Source organism: Rhopilema esculentum, chromosome 11 (genome assembly GCF_057945365.1).
Source record: "Rhopilema esculentum isolate cy_ngs chromosome 11, ASM5794536v1, whole genome shotgun sequence".
Taxonomy (NCBI): Eukaryota; Metazoa; Cnidaria; class Scyphozoa; order Rhizostomeae; family Rhizostomatidae; genus Rhopilema; species Rhopilema esculentum.
The window spans coordinates 5,233,821-5,254,845 of NC_142825.1; the positions used below are offsets into that span (position 1 = coordinate 5,233,821).

General features: G+C 34.7%; 1 protein-coding gene across 1 annotated transcript in view; it reads right to left on the reverse strand.

Moving 5' to 3' along the window:
* Nucleotides 1–21,025, reverse strand: part of LOC135693361 (pre-mRNA-splicing factor SYF1) — a 36,863-nt gene that overhangs the window by 5,336 nt on the left and 10,502 nt on the right. The window contains exons 7-26 of the mRNA XM_065211814.2: nt 20,792–20,830; nt 20,403–20,447; nt 19,720–19,899; nt 18,518–18,602; nt 17,411–17,483; nt 16,623–16,922; nt 15,894–15,975; nt 14,631–14,717; nt 13,898–14,011; nt 13,070–13,156; nt 12,327–12,512; nt 11,633–11,736; nt 10,752–10,851; nt 10,208–10,324; nt 8,491–8,539; nt 7,526–7,643; nt 6,915–7,030; nt 6,595–6,629; nt 3,761–6,063; nt 2,229–2,313 (exon numbers count right to left, since the gene is read on the reverse strand). Coding sequence (XP_065067886.2) covers nt 6,037–6,063; nt 6,595–6,629; nt 6,915–7,030; nt 7,526–7,643; nt 8,491–8,539; nt 10,208–10,324; nt 10,752–10,851; nt 11,633–11,736; nt 12,327–12,512; nt 13,070–13,156; nt 13,898–14,011; nt 14,631–14,717; nt 15,894–15,975; nt 16,623–16,922; nt 17,411–17,483; nt 18,518–18,602; nt 19,720–19,899; nt 20,403–20,447; nt 20,792–20,830 — 1,944 coding nt within the window. The 3' untranslated portion in view covers nt 2,229–2,313; nt 3,761–6,036. The remainder of the gene's footprint in view (nt 1–2,228; nt 2,314–3,760; nt 6,064–6,594; nt 6,630–6,914; nt 7,031–7,525; nt 7,644–8,490; nt 8,540–10,207; nt 10,325–10,751; nt 10,852–11,632; nt 11,737–12,326; nt 12,513–13,069; nt 13,157–13,897; nt 14,012–14,630; nt 14,718–15,893; nt 15,976–16,622; nt 16,923–17,410; nt 17,484–18,517; nt 18,603–19,719; nt 19,900–20,402; nt 20,448–20,791; nt 20,831–21,025) is intronic.

The window sequence follows — 21,025 nt, forward strand, 5'->3', positions numbered from 1 at the left end:
GGGGAGGATTCATGCGTTGGAAAAAGAAAGAAAGGGTGACCTTTGCTTCACATCGATATTAATAACAAGAAGCTGCTATATTGATTGCCAGGGTGCATTCCATGTACTTAGGCCCGAAGATATGTGACGTACACTCAGGCTTTTTGGCGTTCCGAGTAAAAACTAATAGAAAACATTTTTGGCATACGTAAAATCTTTGTTAGTTGGCGTGCTAAACATAACACGTACATACATACATAGCAAGCCACGTACATAGTTAACACGAAAACATATGCAACAAATGTTGATTGGGTCATTGCAGCGCAACATGCTTCGATTGTAGAATCTCGCGTTATTTTGGATTGTTCACAGCAAGTTATAGCGAAGTGCTCTACCCGTCTACGATCACTTTTGATGTTTCTAGCCAAATATTACAAGCAAACAATTTTGGCGCCCCCTTATCTTCATTTGCGCCCCTATTCAGGGGGGGCCATGGCCCCCCTGGCCCCCCTGCCACCACGCCACTGACTGTGTGTCAAAAGTGTTATAGTTTAGTTTGGTCATAAAAAATAACTGAATAAAGCCGTCTCCCCCGTCGAGATTATTAGACCAAATTCAATTAATATCCACTGTGGAAATTTACTTTCGGAAACGGGAAAGCCCATTGGGAAGAGCATTTTCATAGGGTCCGGTAACTCCATTGGATTGATATGGATAAATTTTACAATGTCTGAAAAATCATCTAACATCGTGTTAGCACTTTCAGTGCTTAAAAATTTACTTAAAAATTAAACTCTCCAACACTGGCACCATTTTTGCTCTAGGCTCATCAACACTGCCACAGTTCTAAGTTGTGGTCTGATGCCTGAAAATCGCATTAAGAGTGAACCTAGGAGACCTAAGAGAAGAAATTTAGAACCCTCCAATTTAGAACCAAAAGCATGTACAGCTCTGCCCAACGGCATCAAGCATTCTATGACAGATCAAAAAACAGTAATTTTTATTTTTTCATAACTTGAGTTTTTTCTCTAATCAGTTTTATGATAGGTGCTATAACTTAAATTCATTTTGAAGCCACTCTGTGCCCTTATTCCATTATGTTTTAATTGTTGTACTACTTCGTCTTTATTTACTGTTATTAATATGATGTCATTAATCGCAACGAAAGTTTAATGTTGCATGAAAATCATGATGTACCCTACACGCCCATATATTCTAGTGGCATTCATTCTAACAGTTTCCAATCCATAACAACGAATTTGGCACACTTCCTACTCAAATATGAAAAGGCCTTTCTTGAAATGACAGTAATCTCTTAGAGGTCATGTGTACTACAGCGCCTTACGAGACTAAAATAGGGTGTTTCAGTAGTCCCCAATCAACAGTGGTTCAGAAACCCTTTTACGCAACAACGCAAAATGCTCCCCTTCAATCCGTAAAAAGAAGGCAAGATTTCTGGGCATGTCACTTCAGTTTTTGCTGAATGACATCAACTTCTCCATGTGCATTTATGTAATCAAACTGCTTTGAACACAATTAGGTAACTTAGATAGCTCTACCTATAGCCTATAGAATTGGGACTACCAATCTCATCAATCACGACAACATCTAGTTTTCCGAAAATACAACAGTTTTAAAAAATGTTAAAATTCTGATCCCGTGATATGAAAAAACATCATGAAATACTTCTAAATATGCAAAATCGGGAGAATATTCCACTTTTATTAGACAATCCATTTGAATAGTACTTATAAAATGAGAAGAGGATCGAAGCTGCGAAAGGTGCTATAAAATGTCAGAAGTTTAGAGCTGCAATAATTTGGTGCCGTTTTAGGCCAATCTGGAGGGTGTCGTTATCATTAAAAGCGACGGAACGGTCAAGGCTTGACACACATGATGGTTGTCCGCCAAAAGTTCCTGTCCAAGCACGTCGGACAAGTCCAGCCATAGACAACCCTACGACTTCTTTGAGGTCGGTTTCCAGCTTCAGTCGCGGGTTCCCTCTTCCTCTTTTGCTGCTTACTATGCCTGTCTGTATGTAATTACCCTTTCTGTCCTCGCATACTTCTGGCATTCTATTTTTTCAGTAGACCCAGAAATATCAAAGATTTTGGGCTAATTTTAACCCCTCCATATTGATATAATTGACGGGAAATCATTCCATCCAAAACAAGAAGTTGGCTTATCGACAGCATTGCCAGAATAAATAGCCATAGATAAACATGTTAAATCTGAGTTAGAGCACTTACCTGATTTTCAATATTCTTTGCTCCTTTTCTATCCTTCAATCTCTCCATTCATAAAGTATTCTCTTGCTGTTTTCTCTATTTTTTTCTAGATTTTGGAAAAATATATCGTTACACAAGGGCCGCCAAACCAAGTATTCCTGACCTGGGGGACCTGAACTATTTAGTTATGCCATCAAACATCAAGTTTTTGAAAAATTGTGAAGCAGTAGCAAGGACTGCACAATGTTATGTTCTCTCAATGAGATCTTAAGGACAATTACTAGGGCAATGCAGACTGGCTGACTATCAACTGCATGCCCTTGTAGCCTATGGTGTCCATATGTAATACTTTTAATTCTGTGTAATACGTCATGGGGAAGAGGCATTTGACGCATTGACATACAAGTGGGGTAAATCCATATTTTCAGGACTCAATTTCAGAAAATATAAAAAAAATTATATCTGATACTTTGATGTTACAGATTAAAGTTAATTGTGCTCTGTCAGAGTTTTGTGAAACTAAAATACCAAGGATTTGATCATATTGAGTTGTCTAGCAGAGAAAACTGATGTTTGAAAGTTATAGAAAACAAGGTCCAATAATTTGGGTTAGCCTCAAACTGTGCTAGATTGGCTCCATAAAAAACATATCAAGATCAAATTGTATATTGGGTAATACTAAGGGTAATATGGAGAAAAAAACATAATTCTATTGCATGCTGTTGATTATATAATATTGCAAACACTTCCTCAATCTTAATATCAAGAATCACATTCCATACAGCAGAATAAATTGTTAATATTTTGTTTATATTTTGTTTATATCATAAATTGTTAATATTTTATTTGATTTTTTGGTAAACCTGCATTGATCAGAAATTTGGTTTTCTATTTTGAAATCTTTTTTAAAATAATGCAGTTCAAATTATTAGCTTGCTCAAAATTAAAGTTTGTAGTATTTTCAAAAACAGGTTCCACAAGCAGATTTTGGAATTGCTGTAGCTACAATAGAACTCTAGTCTTGCAATATAGTGGACTTGACATTTGAATTGTTAATGATGGTGAAACCCTAATAAGTAATATAATTTTCGGAAAATATAATCGTTTTTTCAGAATTTCGCATACTTTCTCTAAAAGTGAAACAAATTTAATTTGCTTACGTTACTATCGACAGTTTCTAAATTCAGCATTCTGCACGACAAGCTGGATGACCTGAGACAAGCAGTAAGTTTTGAACACAAAAAGTGCGACCCTGCTGGGTTGCACGTAGGGAAAGTTTGGTGACCACCCGATGACCATTACCTACACTCTTGTAAGTAAATTATATTCGATGACCACCCAGTGAACACTGGTAACTAATATATTTTTCTTCTATAAGAAAATGGAACTATTCTTTGCCAAACTTCGGGTAACAAAACGCCTTAAATGTTCACTCACAGAGAACAATCATGCAATGCTATCCAGACAAATTAACTTGGATCTACTTACTCCATTATCATCAAAAAATAAAGCTAAGTTGAAACAAACATAAGAAATTATGCATAAACACCTACCGATCGTGTTTTTGTCGACCTTATAGCATCCGCCATTTTTTATTCTCACGTGGGCAGTAAAGCGAGGGTGAGCCTCGTAACTGTTTCAAAAGGGCAGTCAGTGACTGACTACTGACTACTGGATCCCAAAGTAATTTAATTTAAACCCTACCTTTTCCCTTCCAATTTAAATGAAAACAAAATAAAATGGCCGAGCGATTAACGTGTAATTTATATGGCCGATCATGTTATTGCAATCCCAAAGCCAATTTTTTAACATGAAACCAAACTCCTACATTTCATTATGGTCACCAAGTCGAATATGTTCAAAGATTTTCACAACTGTCAGAGAAGAATTCCATTCGCACAACGGTCTGAGGATATTCAGGCTTTGAAGCCCTACCCCAAGCCTACCACTGACGAAGGTGTAATATTTTTGTTGTTAATTCAAAATACACAATCAAATTCTAATTATCTAATGTTTTCTAGGACACCAGGAATAGCCTCATCGAATCGAGAGAAAAAACAAAGAACATTAGCGCTATGAATTAGTCTAAAACAGTGCGAAAATCGAAGACTGGCAAAGAAATATGTAACAAATAGAAACACAACTGTTTAACACTCAACTGAAGCTCCAGCTAGCTTTAAAACAAACTGACACAAAGTTGAGTGGGAATCCAATAAACATACCTCTGCTCATTTAGATCTTGTTATCAACCTCAAGGTACTACCATACTGTGAAACAATTTAAGAAAATACGTTCTCTTTGAAATATCGATCTTGTTTAATTCAGAAAGAAGCTGCTCAGTGGTAAATTGAATCTAGGGATGTTTTGCTTCGGGGTTTTGAAAATCTTTGTATCCATAACTTGACAGTCAGTTTTATCAGGAAAACTTTCTCAAGACACAAGCCTCAACAAGATGTAATGTTTACACAAACCCAATATTCAAATAAACTAAATTTCATGTAAAATTGCTGAATTATTTATTCATAGAACTTCATTATCAATCTACTTATAAAATGAAATGTATGGTCACAGAAGAATTTTTTACCATCTTAGAAATGAAGGTACTGAAATTAGGCCTGCCTGCTTTATTATAAGCTTTTTTGCATCCTCTGTAAGTTACGATGAAAAGATCTGTTCGGCTGCTTTTTTCAGCTGCATTGGAAGGTTGAAATCTATGATAGACCAATTGATATATAGCCTAAGATACCTGTTGTTGTCCTGATTGAATATATTCTGATTAATAAGCTATTTGTTGAAGCACCAATTACCTTTATCTTTGTTCGATCCTCATAGGTACTCGAACTTGTGCTCTCTTCGTTTGACATGGATTGGATGTAGTAGTCCCTTGATCTCTCTGCTAATGAAACGCCCAGAAACCAACATTACTGGCTTGATGTATGTAAACAATGGATCCATCTTGTGGCAACGAGTGAGACTATTTTACAAGCCATAAGATTATCTAAACCTCAAGAACAAATAACGACTTTGCTTAGTTCTACAGGCTTGTCAATCTTGATCGCCACGAAGCCTTCTGATCGTTTAGTACAACATCTTTTAAATACGGCTTGTTTGCACCAACAGGCTCTAAATCGATTAATGTAACCAGAAAAGCTTAAAAGACACCTTGCATTGATCTGGCAATCTATCCATTAAGATGAGAGAGATTTTTCACAAAACCGTTCAATTCATTAAAAGAAAAAGCAAAAATTTCACCATCATTTCGGGTGAAACAGCGTTCCACCTAAAATTTTGCCTTCCTTCATTGAATGTTTATACTTTATAGTAAAAGCATATGACTTTTCAGGTAGTTCACAATTCCTAAAAGTCCCATAAATGCCTTCCATTAAAACATTATTCCAGAAAAATGACTTCAAGAAAAAGAAATCAAGCAATTCCAAGGAATTAAACTCATTAGCTCGTATGCCTTGAACTGCTGTCATTAGACCCTGCTTTGTAAAGCCTTGTTAATATTAAAAACATGAGTGTTTTACTGCTTTTGTAACAAAGAAAAATAAAAAAATGAAATGAAAGCAAGACTGTTCAGTTCAGAAGAGGATAAAAACTATTGGCCTAAAACTTGAATCATTTACTTTCGAACTCGATAAGCAAGAGATTGAAGCATTCAAGTTAAGTCACATTATTAAGTCTGTTTGCAACGAGGAGATTCTAATTCCTACAGCAGCATGGAAATATCCTGTAGAATATTACGATTTCTTGAAGAAAATATTCATGAATAATACGTCAGCCTGTTCTTGTGTTTTAAACTTTTGTCCTTGGTTTTCATCTTTTTTCACTGCGGCTTGAGACCACCATAAACCTGAAACAACAAAACTTTGCTAAGGTTTGGCGAAATATAAAGAAAAAGGTTAATGCCGTAAGTAGTAATTCTCGTCTTCAAAACGATGTTAACAACTTATATAACGATTATCATCTGAGAGCAGCATTTCTTCTATATAGTTAATATCTAAAAATTTGAAACAAAATTAACTAACAATAACAACATTTTCATGCATTGGTGTTGAACAATGTAGTGCTAGGTTGCAACTCTTGAGTTTCAAGTTGAATGTGATTATCAAAGAAATGTGGAACCACAAGGCATTGATCCCATAAAAACAGTAACTTTTTGTTAGGAAAAAAGGAATAATGACAGCTGAAAAAAATGATTAACCTATAAAAGGATAACAACCGACCCAGCAAACCTCAATTGGGGACAAAATTGCATAAAATCTTCATAAACGTAAGCGATTGGATGAAACACTTTTGTCTAGAAGGACTGCTGAAAAGTTCATAAAAAAGTAGCCACAATTGAAGGGAGATGGGTTTGGATGGGAAGGGAAGAATTTCTCACCTCAGCCGGAACCTGCTTTTGCTCTAACTGAATATCTACAATGAAAGACACAAATAGAAAGGGCGAAAGGGAAATAAAAACATGCTCATTAAATACAAGCTATCATTTATAAACCAATGTCAAAATACGCTGCAGATGTATTTTATGTAAAGGCAAGAAACGAATAAAGCAACAGCAACAAGCTTAGCTATTAAACTCGAGAGGTGTATGGTATACATTTTGTAATTGATCTCATCAGGATTGACAAGATACGTTTATCATTGCAAGCTCAGTTTAGCTTTTAAAAATAAGAGCACTGGAAGGCTGAACAACTGAATTACCGTCTCTTTGGTCCTCTTCGTCACTGCTGTCATCATCTTCATCTTCCAGACTTATTTCTTCTGGATTGACCGTTGTGGCAACGTCACTCAATTCAGCCGGTTGTGTCGTCTCGCCCCTTTCAGTACAAAGAAAAACAGCTATAAAATTGGTTTATTGCACAGGTAAAATTAAATACACAATAGAAAAATAATTATGGAAAAGGTATTTTCTTATAGCAAAGAAGCAAGAAAAATGTTGCCTCTAAAGTTACTTGGTCTTAGGATGTCACAAAAAAGAGAAATAGAAAAAGTAGAGTCATATGAAACATTCAAAAATCTCAAATTTGCATCAAGTACAGGAAACATGTAGGCATGGCCAGAGCTTGAAAAACACATATGTCTGAGTAACTAACTCTACAGCAGAGTTTTGACCAAAGATCATAGCATTAAGAAGTATTTTTAATGTGGAAAAAATGATAAGGACAAGATAAAGTAAGGATATAGTAAGGAATAGTAAGGATAAGATAAAGTATTTTTGTTATGAGAAAAAATTGATAAGGAACAATAACATAAGGAAAGATAAGCTGGAATATGCCTTTCTGTTAATAATGAAGGTTTAACTTCATGCTCACCTGACAAACAAAACGCCCTTTTGATTGGCTGCAGCAGATGGTTTGTCTTTTTTTGCTTCTTCGGCCAAGACATTAGCAGCAGCTTCCAATTTCTCCATTTCATTCTTTGATTCGTCATCTTTTAGATGAAAGCAAAAAAATTAGAACTTTTATGTCTCAAACTGAAGGGTGCAACATCAAAGGTTAAGAGACTTTGTAGAAAAGTCGTCAAGAAAAAATGATCATTAAGATATTGCAATGTAGAAAGCTCTAAGATATTATATTTCTTACACATACTACATAAATACCAAAATATTTCAACAAGAAGTTTTGATATACCATTTAAAGATACTTAGTATCGAGTCTGTTAATTTTTATCACAGTTTATAAGCATCACTCATTGAAGAAAATATGTTATGTTAGCAACAAGGAGCAGATGAAGAAGTTATTATTTTTAACCATTTGATTGCAAAAACATTTGAGTTGAAAGCCCTCACTTACCTTCAAGGATCTTAAGGGGATTATGCACAAACCTTACCACCCACCTTGTTTTCTCTGTGTTTTGACTAAGATTTTTAAACTTGCGGAAATTGTGTTAAACTGATGTCTTATATCCAGAAGCAATAAAAGCGAGTACCTCTTGGTATGAATCGGATTTAAAGGTACCTTCCGTAAAAACAAATATAACAGCTTTTTGGAGGTACAAAATTTGAAAATGGCTTTGGAAAAAGCAAAAAGTTCACAAAATACTACTTAAAGCTTTTTCGTCTGTTTCAAAGCCATTTTCAAATATCAGTCACGTTGAATAGCCCCAAATATAGAACTTTTCCTAACCACGAAACAAAGAACATGCCATTATTGCCACATCAGTGGATACGTTAATTACAGTTGACATTTGTGGAAAATACCACCTGGCTTTAACATACAAATAACCATGCTCTAAAGAAAGAGCATCACACAATTCGAGATGAAGCTTTCAAAATTACCTTTAGCTGCTGCTTGAGCTGCCAACAGTTGAGCTGACATGAAATTGACCTTCAATGCAACAGAAAAATGGTGATAATGGAATAATTTGAAGTTTCATTACTTGCCTAGACTTAATCAATTATTAAGAATTGACACACAGTCTAATTTAGATTAAGAATAATAAAAGACAAGAAAAAATACCATTAAGGAGTAAGCAAGGATAACACACTAATATCATTCTTGTGAATCTTTTTTCCAGATATCTTTTCAAAATACTTCGGGCTAATAATCACTAATTCGGATTAATAGATTAAATAAAGTTTGTTAAAAGCAACATAAAGACAACAATCAAAGATACATGTAGATAAAATGAAAAAAAACCAAAAAATTTCTAGTTTTCTTTTCACTTTCACTTTTCATTAGAAATAGTAGAAGCTTCAAACTTAGCCTACAGTGCGCAAAAGCCCTCCGATTTTTGTCGTAAATTTAGACATTTTTATACCAATGAATATTGAAGATAACGAGGCCGTGTATACATAGCTTGAAACGAACAGGGTGTTATTTTTTACTTGACCGTGTGACCATTGGTCACAGGCAATCCCAGTTGAAACATTTTTCTCACAAGAAGTTTTCAACCATGGATAAATATTTGAACGGTTTTATACACTTTGCAAGAATTTAGGCAGTTTGGAAGCAATCAAAATAAAAATGCTTGCAATAAATTACATTTATTACATTGAGAAAGGTCAAAATTATGTTTAGAATAGTAATAATGTGCTAGGGGAGCTCAAGGGGATCATCTTCCTTTGCAAAAAGTGGCAAATTAGGTCATAATTGCTTTTTCATTACGACCCCTACTGTTAGGAGTGTTTGAGATATTTTTCAAATGCAGGCTATGAAGAAAGTGCTATACAGAAAGAACAGAAAGATTTTCCTGCTCGTACCTCACTCACAAGACTACAAATAGATCTCTTTTGTACATAATTAAAGTATTTGGAGTCAATCTTTCATAAAATCGCTTCATTCATCAAGACGCAGGAATTGCCATTTTATAGCTCACTCATTTTTGCACGAATGACAATATTTTTCATTAGCTTGCCTACGCTTTTTGAAAGAGTTTTGATACTAATGTTCATTATAAGCAGGGCCACTGAGAGAGGTGACAAGGGGGCAAATTGCCCCAGGGGCCTCATAAAGTAATGAATTCAAGACATTGTTGGAATGTATTTAATCAAACGTAGCAAAAGTAAAATGTTTAAAACGATTCTCTGCGGCCGTGATTATAAATATGGCAAAAAATTTCTGCGAAAATCTGAAATTCTAATTTTTATTTAAGACTCCTTTATGTCTTCAACAACACAATTCTGTTGCATTATTGAGGTTTTTAAACCACAACTTCCAGACCTTTTTTACAGGAAATTTTCTTCAGAAAGTTTACGGTCACAAGAAGTCTTTAAAAAAATAACACTCTGGAAACGAAAAGATGCTGCTTCCTTTCTAAAGTGAAATTTAAATCTTAGGAGACACTTTGTGTGACTGATCGTGCCAAGACTGCCTTGAAACAACATATGACGTCATAGCATATGAAAGCTGGTGTCATACTTTCAGTTGAAACTAGCTTAAAAGATCCTTATAGCTGTCGTGAATGCAGTGTTTTTAGTGTAAATTTATAAGTAAAAAAACCTTTGTCTTACTCTTAAAACAGAAATAGGCATAATAAATGCCATCAAAAGCTACCTGAGTATTATATTGTGCCTGCACTGTCCTTTTTATCCTCAGCATTTCCCTAAATGTGTCTTCGTTTCCATGTCTAACTTCAAAGTCGTGCCAAGTTTTCCAAAAATTCCCACTTGTCTAAAATAGCAGCACAACATTCAAATCAAATATCAATTCTAAGCTTCCAGCTGTAAATAAGAGCTTTCAATCATCTTTTACTCCTTGAATATACATAGATGCAGCAGTGTGATAATAAAAGACATCAATTTTGCACATCATAACATATTCTACACCAATTGGGATGAATCACAAAAAACAGCGAAACAAAAAAACCATATTCATGACAGTGACATCATCTAGAGAAATCTACAGCTTTGGATGACCAACATGCTCTATAGATAAAAGTTAAGTTGAAAATAGAAATGAAAATCTTTTAAATTCATGGGTTTTTCATGTAGCAGAAATGATTGAAGAACTTGAATTGAGAGAAGAACTGATAAGAAATCTTCTTTCGGCATATTATTAAACGTAACCGAGTTAAGTATAGCGAAATAGAAATTATTACCCTCGGGTCACACATTTGTGATGAGTAACTGTAGATTGCGCGGGCTCTGTCAATTTCTCCAAGTTTTTTCTCCAAGTCTGCATATCTTGTACAAATCTCACTAAAAAAAATTGTCTCATATTGAAGAAAAGGCCAGAAAAAGACTGCACAACAAAAATTTTAAGTATTTATTGTAGACTTATTTTGGAATATCAAAGACAAAAATATTTCGAAACTGTGAATTACGCACCAAGACCTCTTCTATAATCAAAACTTTTTAGAAGAGTAAAGTGTACTTAACATAATGAGAGATAGTTTGGGTTCAATTTAACCCAAAATCAACGAGGTTATTCTTGAACTCAATACAACTGCAACATTTTCACATACCCCAGAGGGATAATGCAAGTCCCAAAATCTAAATAACTTTAGAACCTAAAGTATTACTTTGAGAGAACCCCTTTTTAAAAAGGCCTGGTTGGCATGGGCACCCAATTCAGCTTTTCTTTTCAACATAGAAAATAAAGAAGATCATGAAATCTCTACTTATGGTACAAAGACATTTTGCAAGTTTTGTTTTCTAAAATCGTAAGGCAAAAGCAGAGAACAGAATCTTTCTTTCTAAGAAGTTAGTTTCAGAACCTCAGCACACCTCATTCCGAGAATATTTGAAGGTGTCCTTTGAGCGCACAACCAGACAAGTTCCACTTTCTTTCTCGCCGGTTGTCTCTACACACAAATCATACAAAGGTGATATTTCCATTACGACGCATTAATGTAACCGGTGTTTGTCTATATTGTGAAACCTTTTCTCGGTTACAAATAAAAGTCCAAAAATACAAACAAAAAAGAAATACAGTGACTATGGAAGAAGCAGAAACACCACAAAAACAATTAACACATACCGAGCAAATTCATTTGGTAAAGCTTCAATTGCTTTTTCGTAGATATCTCTCGTATGTGTGACCCCAAATATCTCTGCAGCTCTTTTAATATAGATGTTGAATATCTAAAACAAAAATAAAACTCTACAATGCTTATCTGAAAATTTTACAAAAAAAATTAGACACGCAATACAGAATATTTGAGGAAAGCTGCAACTGATCTACAAATCCGTGTTAAAAAGACATGCAGTGGTCAACGAGCTTGCTCATATCATTGTACAGGAGTTGGAACCTCTTGGGTTCGAAGGTAAAACTGACCGGGCAACGGATTAAGTGATTAAGGAAATAAATAAGAAAAGGAAATGAACTCTAAAAAATGCACATTTTAAACTCTCCGGAAACAAATGCTTTAGTTCCAAAAACCTGATAAAGTTCGCCTAGTAGGTATGCCTTCAATTGTTGTCGTTTTACGTCTGCATTGGTATTAGCATACTAATAGAACTGCTTCACAACGAGCCAGCAAGGCGGCTACCCGTTCCCTCTCAAAAGGCAAGCGTTCCAATTTTCCCCTCTTTTGTCTTTAAGTGATGAATTTTATAGCAACTTCTTGAAAAGGTCTGAGCATGTGAAAATGAGGACATTTGAATGAAGTTGCAATGTAATGAGAGAAGTTATCACGAAAAGAATAACAATAGGGTATTAAATAGATCATAACCTCGTATTGTTCATTGGGTGGAAGTGATGTCGAAGCTCGATCGTAGACTGCCATCGCATGTCTTGCAAGACCATGCTCCTCCTCCAACTTCGCGTACATGAGAAAGAACGGTTTAGCATTCTTCGGAGGACAGTTTTCTAAACACTGTTCAAATAGATCGCGCGCTCGTTCTAATTTTGTTCCACCCTAAAATGACAACAAAGAGATGACATGAACACAAAGAGATGACATGCGATGAAACGATGAGGTAACATGCGATGAAACGATGAGATGACAGGTGTTTATTGCTTGTTTTTTCGTCTAAAAATTTGCAGAGGCTCTTGTACTCTAAGCAGAGTGAAATTAAACTGGATATTTTGAACCAGGCATTTATTATAATTGTTTACATGGCATAGCACCAAAATGAACCGATTTGTTTGATCGAGCGATAAAAGCAGGTTGGTCATCTTTGACATTGAACCTTCATGGACTTCCCGTAGAATAGCTACAGAAATAAAGTGAAAACAGAAAACAGAAAAAGCTGAGTGAAAACGGAATCTCCAAATAGATAAAGTCAACAAACGATTCTTCTGCTCTTCTCTTTCTATGGATATTTTAATAATGTTGAATTGATACCCTAACCAAAACTATTCCTTAAAGTTTCAGAGGATAATTCCGTGGCAAATTTTTCAAAGATTTGGATTCGAAAACTACTAAAATATAGGCAGTCTGGATGCATCAGTCGAAAATTAAAGTTTACGTACGTAACGCTTGGAGAACTTTGTGAGGTAAGTGTTCCATATGTCGTTAACATGGGGCCATTTGAACAATGCGATGCCTCGCTCAAATGCCTACAAGGAGATACAATAAATAAATCAGAAAAATACAAAGAAAAATAAAGAAAGGTTTTTTAAATAGAACTGGGAAACTGTTTCCAGTGTATACGAAATTTCATCTGTCAGACTTTAAAACGTCAGGATAACTATTGAAAATTCAAAGCTAGTAAAAAAAATTCTAAGCTTATTGCAACTCGCATTTTTACTTTAATTATAAGGACCTTGATATACAGGGAATAAAACGAGTAACAGAGTAGCCAGAGGAATCGCCATACAAGATACAAATCAAGGCATTTTACAAAGTATCAGTGAATGTCGAAGGTTTTGAATCCATTGGTTAGGTTTTAATTAAAATAAGTCGATGAAATATTTTCAGGATCAAAGGCATTGAGCCATGATAGAAAATAAGCTATACCCAAATACGCCGAGTCGTGATTTTCGTTTGCAATGATATTGTTGGGCCTGACACTGATCATGTGAAGTTGCCTTGTACTGATTAACAAAACAAAGCAAGTTGTTCGCAACGGATGCTGCTAACACAAAAAACTACAGAGATCAAGCCACTGAGATAGGAATTACAATATCACGCCAAAAGCAAATGACCCCTATAGAGAAGGCCTATCTAACATTACTCAATGCTTTCAATTTTCCGAAATTCGATCGGATAACATCCTATCAGTCTTAAATCTATGGGTGTAGCATCAACAAAGTTTATTTGCATTCAATGATAAATCATTCAAAGCGTAAGCACTTTACCTTGAAAGACTCTTCAAAATAATTGTGCTCTTCAAGGAATGAAGCATAGTTAAGAATAATTTGTGGGTTTGCAATCCGCAAATCGATGACTCGATTGTAAACAGCCTTTGTTGACTAATAGAAAAACAAAAGAGAGAAACTGTTACGAAAAAAAGAAGAAAAATTAAAATTTAAAGAAGAATGAGGTGCTTTCAGTACCTGAAAGAACCCTCTCCCTTTCATTAGATGTCTGGTTTTCATTTACCTTAGATTTTCTACGAGGAATGTAAATTAATGCTACTTCACGCAATAAGCTTCTTCTATATCGTCATACCTATAATGGTCGTACCCACCCTGGATCAAAATGGATATATCAATCAGCAATTTGTATGGGTTTTGTATTAAGCCTTGAAAGCTTCTTATTGCGCCAGCTAATGGAGGGGGGTGATACTTTCAGTGTTGTTTCACATTTATCATACGATCATTCTGTCTTTTTCAAAGGGTATCTCACCAACAAGACGTGGAAAAACGGACGTATTAGGAAACAGGCATACACGTACAATCAAAAATCTTTTATGATCAATTTATTACTGAAGATAAAATTTCAAATTTAAAAAAATCGTTCGGCATGGTAAACGCTGCTATAAATCAAACTAATATGTTTTAGCACAAAACCCCTATTATATTATTTTATAGGATAACAAAATTCATCAAATTAAATTCATCTCATATCAAGTAAAGAGGCGTGCCATACCTGGAAAGTGCCAAGACTCTCCTCTAAATCCGCATACATGGACCACAATTTAAGGGACTTGTGAACACGATCTTGAACTTTTTCTCTCTGCAAGCAGACATTTATTCCTTTAAATTAAAACAATTCAAAAAGGAACAAAGACTAGCACGGTAAGCTAAAATATATCCAAGCAACAGAACATTAGGTCTTCTATTACGAGGAAAAGAGTAAGTCCCCGCAAATAAGAAACTGGCTTTTTTCTACCCAGCTTATAAAAGTGACATATATTTGGATTATTTTCTGTTTTAGGCTACAAATTCCTTTAAAGTTACTTTAATTCTCCAAGGAAGACTACCATGTTTTGGTAAAATTTGTACTGTACTATATGATTTACCATAAAAATTGTATTCTAAACCATTCACAAGTGTATTTGAATTAAAAATGAGTGTTGTTATTCTTAAAGTTTTAAAGCATTCTGTCACACAAAATATCATCCACATACAAGAACCTTATACTTCCTTTTAGCATAAAAAGTTTCTTATAAACTATATACTAGAGCCTTTCAGAAAATATCTTGTTGTTTCTTAAAAGTTGTTTCTTATTTGCGGAGCCTTACTGTATACTATGTGTCGCACAAAATATCTTATCATTTTCAAGATTATTCACTTTCAGAGATGCAGAACATTAAAAGTCGACAAAGAATTAGAATCCGTTATAGATGTCGTGATAAACGCTAAAACATCTTCTGGTGGTAATGGTTTTACAAAAAAAGATTCTTTCCATTAGCTTATCAAATTAGACAGCAAGTAGAGGAAGTGAACCATTTTAATAGAATATTTCATTGTGGTACTTAGTTAATTAATATTTGCTGAAAAAATGATAATATTAAAAACTGCGCGCAATGGAAGTTAAAGCAATCTAGGAATATTGCATTAAAAGAATTTCACTCCAGGTTTCTTTTCATTTTAACAATTCTTGCTACAGATCTTTATGCTAGCCTAATAGACAAAGCTAAAATTGCCATTTTCTAAGAATTGCAAGATAGGAAAATAGTAACAGACTTTCACCATATATCGATTATCAATATAAGCAGATAGCTGACTTGGTTGAAGGAAATGTGAAGGCATTTGTGTTGGATACACATGTGAAAAATACAAAGAGATACGAAGATACGACTAGTATCAATATTTGAGCATATTGTCAAGGTTTATAAATGCATGTGAGAGGTATTCAAATTGTTTAGAAAACATCTGCTTTGAACGAAATAGAAAAAAAAAAAGTTACCTCATCGTGGTAGTTGACGCCAGCTTTCTTTGATGGAATAGCAGTGGCCCTTCTCATCAACCTCAAGGCTTTTTCATAGTTTCTAGAAAATACAGGGTGGGCTTAATCATTTTCGAAATCACTTTTGATTAATAAGAAGTATCATACTTATATCTCTAAAGTAAATCACAAGGAAATTGGGTTATATTATCAATGAAATATAGGATTAATATACTATATTAGGATTTACTACTAATATAATGATATCTTTAATATAAATGGGTGATATGCCTTTGTTGCATTATTGTCAAAGTCCTGTTAAGTTTTCGTCCTTCCACCGGACATATTCGTTATGCTTAGAGAGCTTCTTGAGAAAACAAAGAAAAGGACAACTACTTAAATTTCTTCTGCTATCCTTGGCCCTAGCATCATGTTTTCCCGGCTCTCGTCTTAGTAGTTCGACAAATGTAAAAAATTACAGATAAGATTAATTGCGCTTAGGGTACTATTAAAAATACTACCTCCTATTTTCACATTTTACTACAGCTTGGCAAAACTTTATTTCTGAAATAGTCTTGCAAAGATATCTAGGTTAAATAGTCTTACAAAGGTATCTAAGTGACTACAAAGCAGTGGGTGGCATAGGATGGAAGTGCTTCAATCTAGACAAATTACATCCACTGCAGGGCAAATTTGTACCACATATCATGGTCAGGCTAGGTCAAGACTGAAGAAAAGCTCACTACTTACTCTTTCCTTATCTCCATCTCAGCGTATTCACACCAAACTGAAGCAAGATCATCAACTGTCCGGTATTCAACTTTGACAGCCTTCTCAAAAATGATACGGGCCTCATCAATCTGGTCATGGTTTTCATAGAACTTTGCAAACTCTACCCAAAGAGTATGTGGCTTTCCGATGGCCTGTTTAGGGTCGACTGTTTTTACAGCTTCAGTGTAAGTATTGATGATTCCGTTAACCTTATCTTCATAAAGAGCTACACGCTTGTGCCACTCGTGAACGTTGTGCGGATTCTGTCGCAACAAGACACTATAAAAGAAGATTTTTAAGTGTATTATGCTTTGTAGCCGGGGGTTATAATAAGAAGCGGACAGAAATCAAAGGTAAAACGGGGGAAGGATAGAAAAATGCACTTCTGTGACAGATTAAATGGTCAGTAATTGCATTACATTTACGGCAATGTATCGAATACAAAAAGTGTTAATGCAACATGTTTTATACGTTAATATATTTTCTTATTCTTCATAATCTCGCAATCAGTGTTTACTTATTGTGGAAGTAAATTTTGTTTTTTGGTATCGACAAAATTAACTTACTTTATCCTTTAAAAAACACACAGCTGAAAAAATTAACATAAGTGCGTAGGGTTGGTAAAATTTCGAATGACCTTTCATCAAGATATTGTCGTGAACACAAGACGATTGTCAAATCGTTACATTGCGTAAATATTACTCTACATTGAAATCTTCTGATTCATGGTTAATCTGGTTTGTAAAGATTGATTGGTTGAAACATACCTATTCAATAATAAAGGCCTTCTGTCCATCAAGATTTCGAATCTTGCAAGTCGAAGCTCGAGGTCAATTTCGTCTAGTAAATAGAGTTTTCATGAATTAACGATACACGTTGTATATGGTATGGAATTGTGTGAAGCAAAATACGACTGAGGCAGTGCAACTTCGAACCCGTGTTGATGTAACTAAATAGCTGCTGGTTGTTTGAGCAACTTATCACCTGTGATATCGGTGATTAACCTAAAAACGGCAGCAGAACTGTTCATATTTGTCCAAAACGGGTTGATGTCCAGTAATATGGAAATAGAGCAAGCTTAGCTGACCGAATGATCACAAAAGTAATTCACTACCTCATGAGGGATAATACTGCAAGAAGTATTTCTCTCTTTTTCTTGATATACGATATGAACTTGAAGGAAAATATACAAACAACAAAAAAAGGATCATGAACAAAGCCATTCTATGGTTCTACCCATCATAGTGGGACGTTGAGCAGGGTATCTTTGAAACAAATGATAGTAAAAGGCAAACATGTCAATTATTTTGTCTCAAACAAGCGACTTTAGAGATTTGTTTAAGAAGAAACATTCAAAAGATGAATTACTTCAGCCTTTCCTCGCATATAAGAACCTACGTAATAAGGGCTAGGCAGAATCAGAGCCCTTAGTCATAGGGTAATTAGGTTCAGGGTAAAATGATGCTCAATAGAAGGGTGCATCTGAAAACCTTTTAGGACCCGTCACCATGCGATCATAAATAACTGCATTGAGTAGGCCCTTTAAAGAAGTGTTAACAAATTCTAAACTTAGAATATTGAGAGAAATTTTGGACATATGAACAGTGTAAATAACATGCCGAATATGCACAACAGAATTTGCTGTACTGTTTTACCTTTTAATAACAAATTTGTGACAACATAAGGAATTTTAAAAACTTATTTTTTCATCTAACTGAAAACAAAAACAGGGTCTTAATTACAAGGTTAAAAATAGCCTTTACGTTTTTCTTTGTAGGTTCTTAGATGCGAAGAGAAATATTATCTGAAATTTTTTGCCATTGACAAACAACCACATAAAACCATAGTAATATTGCCTTTTCTGTGGCACTTACCTTCCTCTGTCATCGTTGCTTCCGTTGAACTCTCCATCTTTGAGTTGATAATACCCTCTTCGAATTGAGCATAAGCATCGAAAACCTAAAAGTTAAAAGAATCAGATTCATTGCATCACTAAAAGCAGAAATTCATTTCGATGGAAAGTGTCCATTATAGAATTGGTTAGAAAACAAGGACCTTTCAGTAGCATAATGGCTGTGTCATGAATAAAAAAACTGAACCAAAATGAATAAGATTTGTGTTCCTTAATTGGAAATTTTACAAGATCAAGAACAAAGGTCCTGAACTTGCTTTACAAAGATAAGACAGTAGCCGAAAAGCCCCGTGAATTGTTCAGCGAACGGAACATGTGATTTTTCATGTCATCGCCCCAGTCATTACGGTCGTTCTGTTTATTTATCCTGCTGCGAGGTTAGCTTTTCATGTGAGCAGTTTTGCCTCGCAAGAATACTAACCAATCGCAAACCGTTATTTTGATGGGTGGCTTGACAAGTTGGGTATACGCAGTCCTTTTATATGGACACATTACCTTAAGAAAGTAAGAAATTCACTTGAAACTGATAAGGTACGAGAGTTACGAGTTACAGTGAAAACCCCCATATAAGAGCCTGGGTTTTTTCAATTAGCCTAAACAGGTTCTTATATGAGTGGTACTTAAAGTGAATTTAGGGTACCGAGGTTCTTAAAATAGGTTCTTAAATTTATGTAACAAGATCAGAATTTTCATTCATGCAGTAATATTATACCTAAAGCCAGTACAAAACAAATATAGAGTCAAACAAACTCATACCAAATACTCTGAAATGTCATTCAGAAGACAAGGTTTATATGTGGAAAACTTGGAATAAATAAAAAATAAAATTCTGTAGTTTGCAAATGCTGGATATTAAGATATTTCATTGGAATGTTGGAAACAATAGACACAGTATAGTGCGCTGGCTTCAAAGCAAAATTGTTTTGCAAAGTTAATTTTAGATATAAGCAGGTAATGATACTTTATTCAACAGTTTCCACCTAGATACCTTTATAGCAGATCTACTGGTAAAAATCTTGCAAATTTAGCTTCAAAAGGTTTTCAAGTAAAGGAGGCCTCAATATAAAATTTTTGCCAAACAGGTTCTTAAAATTCAGGTTCTTATACGCGGGTATTTACTGTATTCACAGCAGGCGTGATGCTAATAAACATATAAGATTTTACCTGTCCAAAGTCTCTAACGGTCATTACAGTTTGGATTGCTTCTTCGTAAACGTCCCTCGCCTTCTCAAAATCACCAGCCCGTATATAATAATCTGCAAGTGAACACCATAATTGGCCTAGGCCATCCGTAAAGCGACGCAGTCCTCCGTGAATGATCTGCCCGACTTTTAAGCTTTTCACCTAGAACCAAACAACGGATAGATAGTTGTGATTGAGAAATGTTATTCTGAGGAGACAGACCCTTCTATTCTCTAGTAAATTACTGCTAAAACCGACCAAAGTTTTGAATTCAACCCTTAAAAATATTATGTAATGAAGTACCCCAGTAATAAAGGTGTTCTAGTGTACACAAGGTCTCAAATAATTCCAGAAAAGACAAAAAATAATTTAAAAGCATAATCCTCAAAATTAAAATTCAAAAGTCCTAATGTTTCGGTAGTTTTAAAACATCAAAGTGAAGTGATTCTCTTGTTTTGCTACACTTAAAAACGTTTTTAGCAGCAAAAAGCAAAGGAAAAGCTGCCAAATTACAAAATCAAACGGTGTCACAATAACAATTAGACTGCAATGACGAAATGGTAAAAATTTTCATCATTCCCCATTAATAAATACGTTCAAATTTACTTAGTCCAGCTCTTTTATTTTCACAGGTCATATCAAAACATTTATCTATAAACTCGTACCTGGCTTGGATTTTTCGACATAAGTTCACACAGTTCGTGCCAAAGCTAAAAAAATAAGAGTTTAAAAGTAACAGACAGAGAATTCTAGCTAAACTTCTGACATTTATTTCATGCTTTGGATACTTAATGTAAAGAACAAAACAAACGTTATAAACAGTAGAAATTAAGGTATCAAAAATGAGCGCGTGATTTGTTGTGGCTAAGTTGTGTTTGATTGATATCGAATAAACATACAGCATATTGAAGTCACATATTGAAGAGCAGCTTTGCTCATGCTTACATCAAATCAAGAAATTTAAATACTGTGAAATCTATTTATTGTTGAATCTCACTGTAAAAGAGTTGTGCAATGGGGATACAGAGGAACGAGAATACAAATCATTTATTACCTGATGATTAGACTTGCCCTTTTTAGAGATGAAATTTTCCTAAAACAGATAGAAATTACGTTACTGTTTATTTCAAAACTGGTAGCGAAAAATCTACCTATAAACAATGCTGAATGAATCAGAAAAGATCAGGAATGATAAAAAGAAATAAGGAAGCCAGCTTAACAATAAATCGGGACACTATGTTACCAAAGTACAATAGGACGAATCATTCAGATATCCTGCCTTGATGAT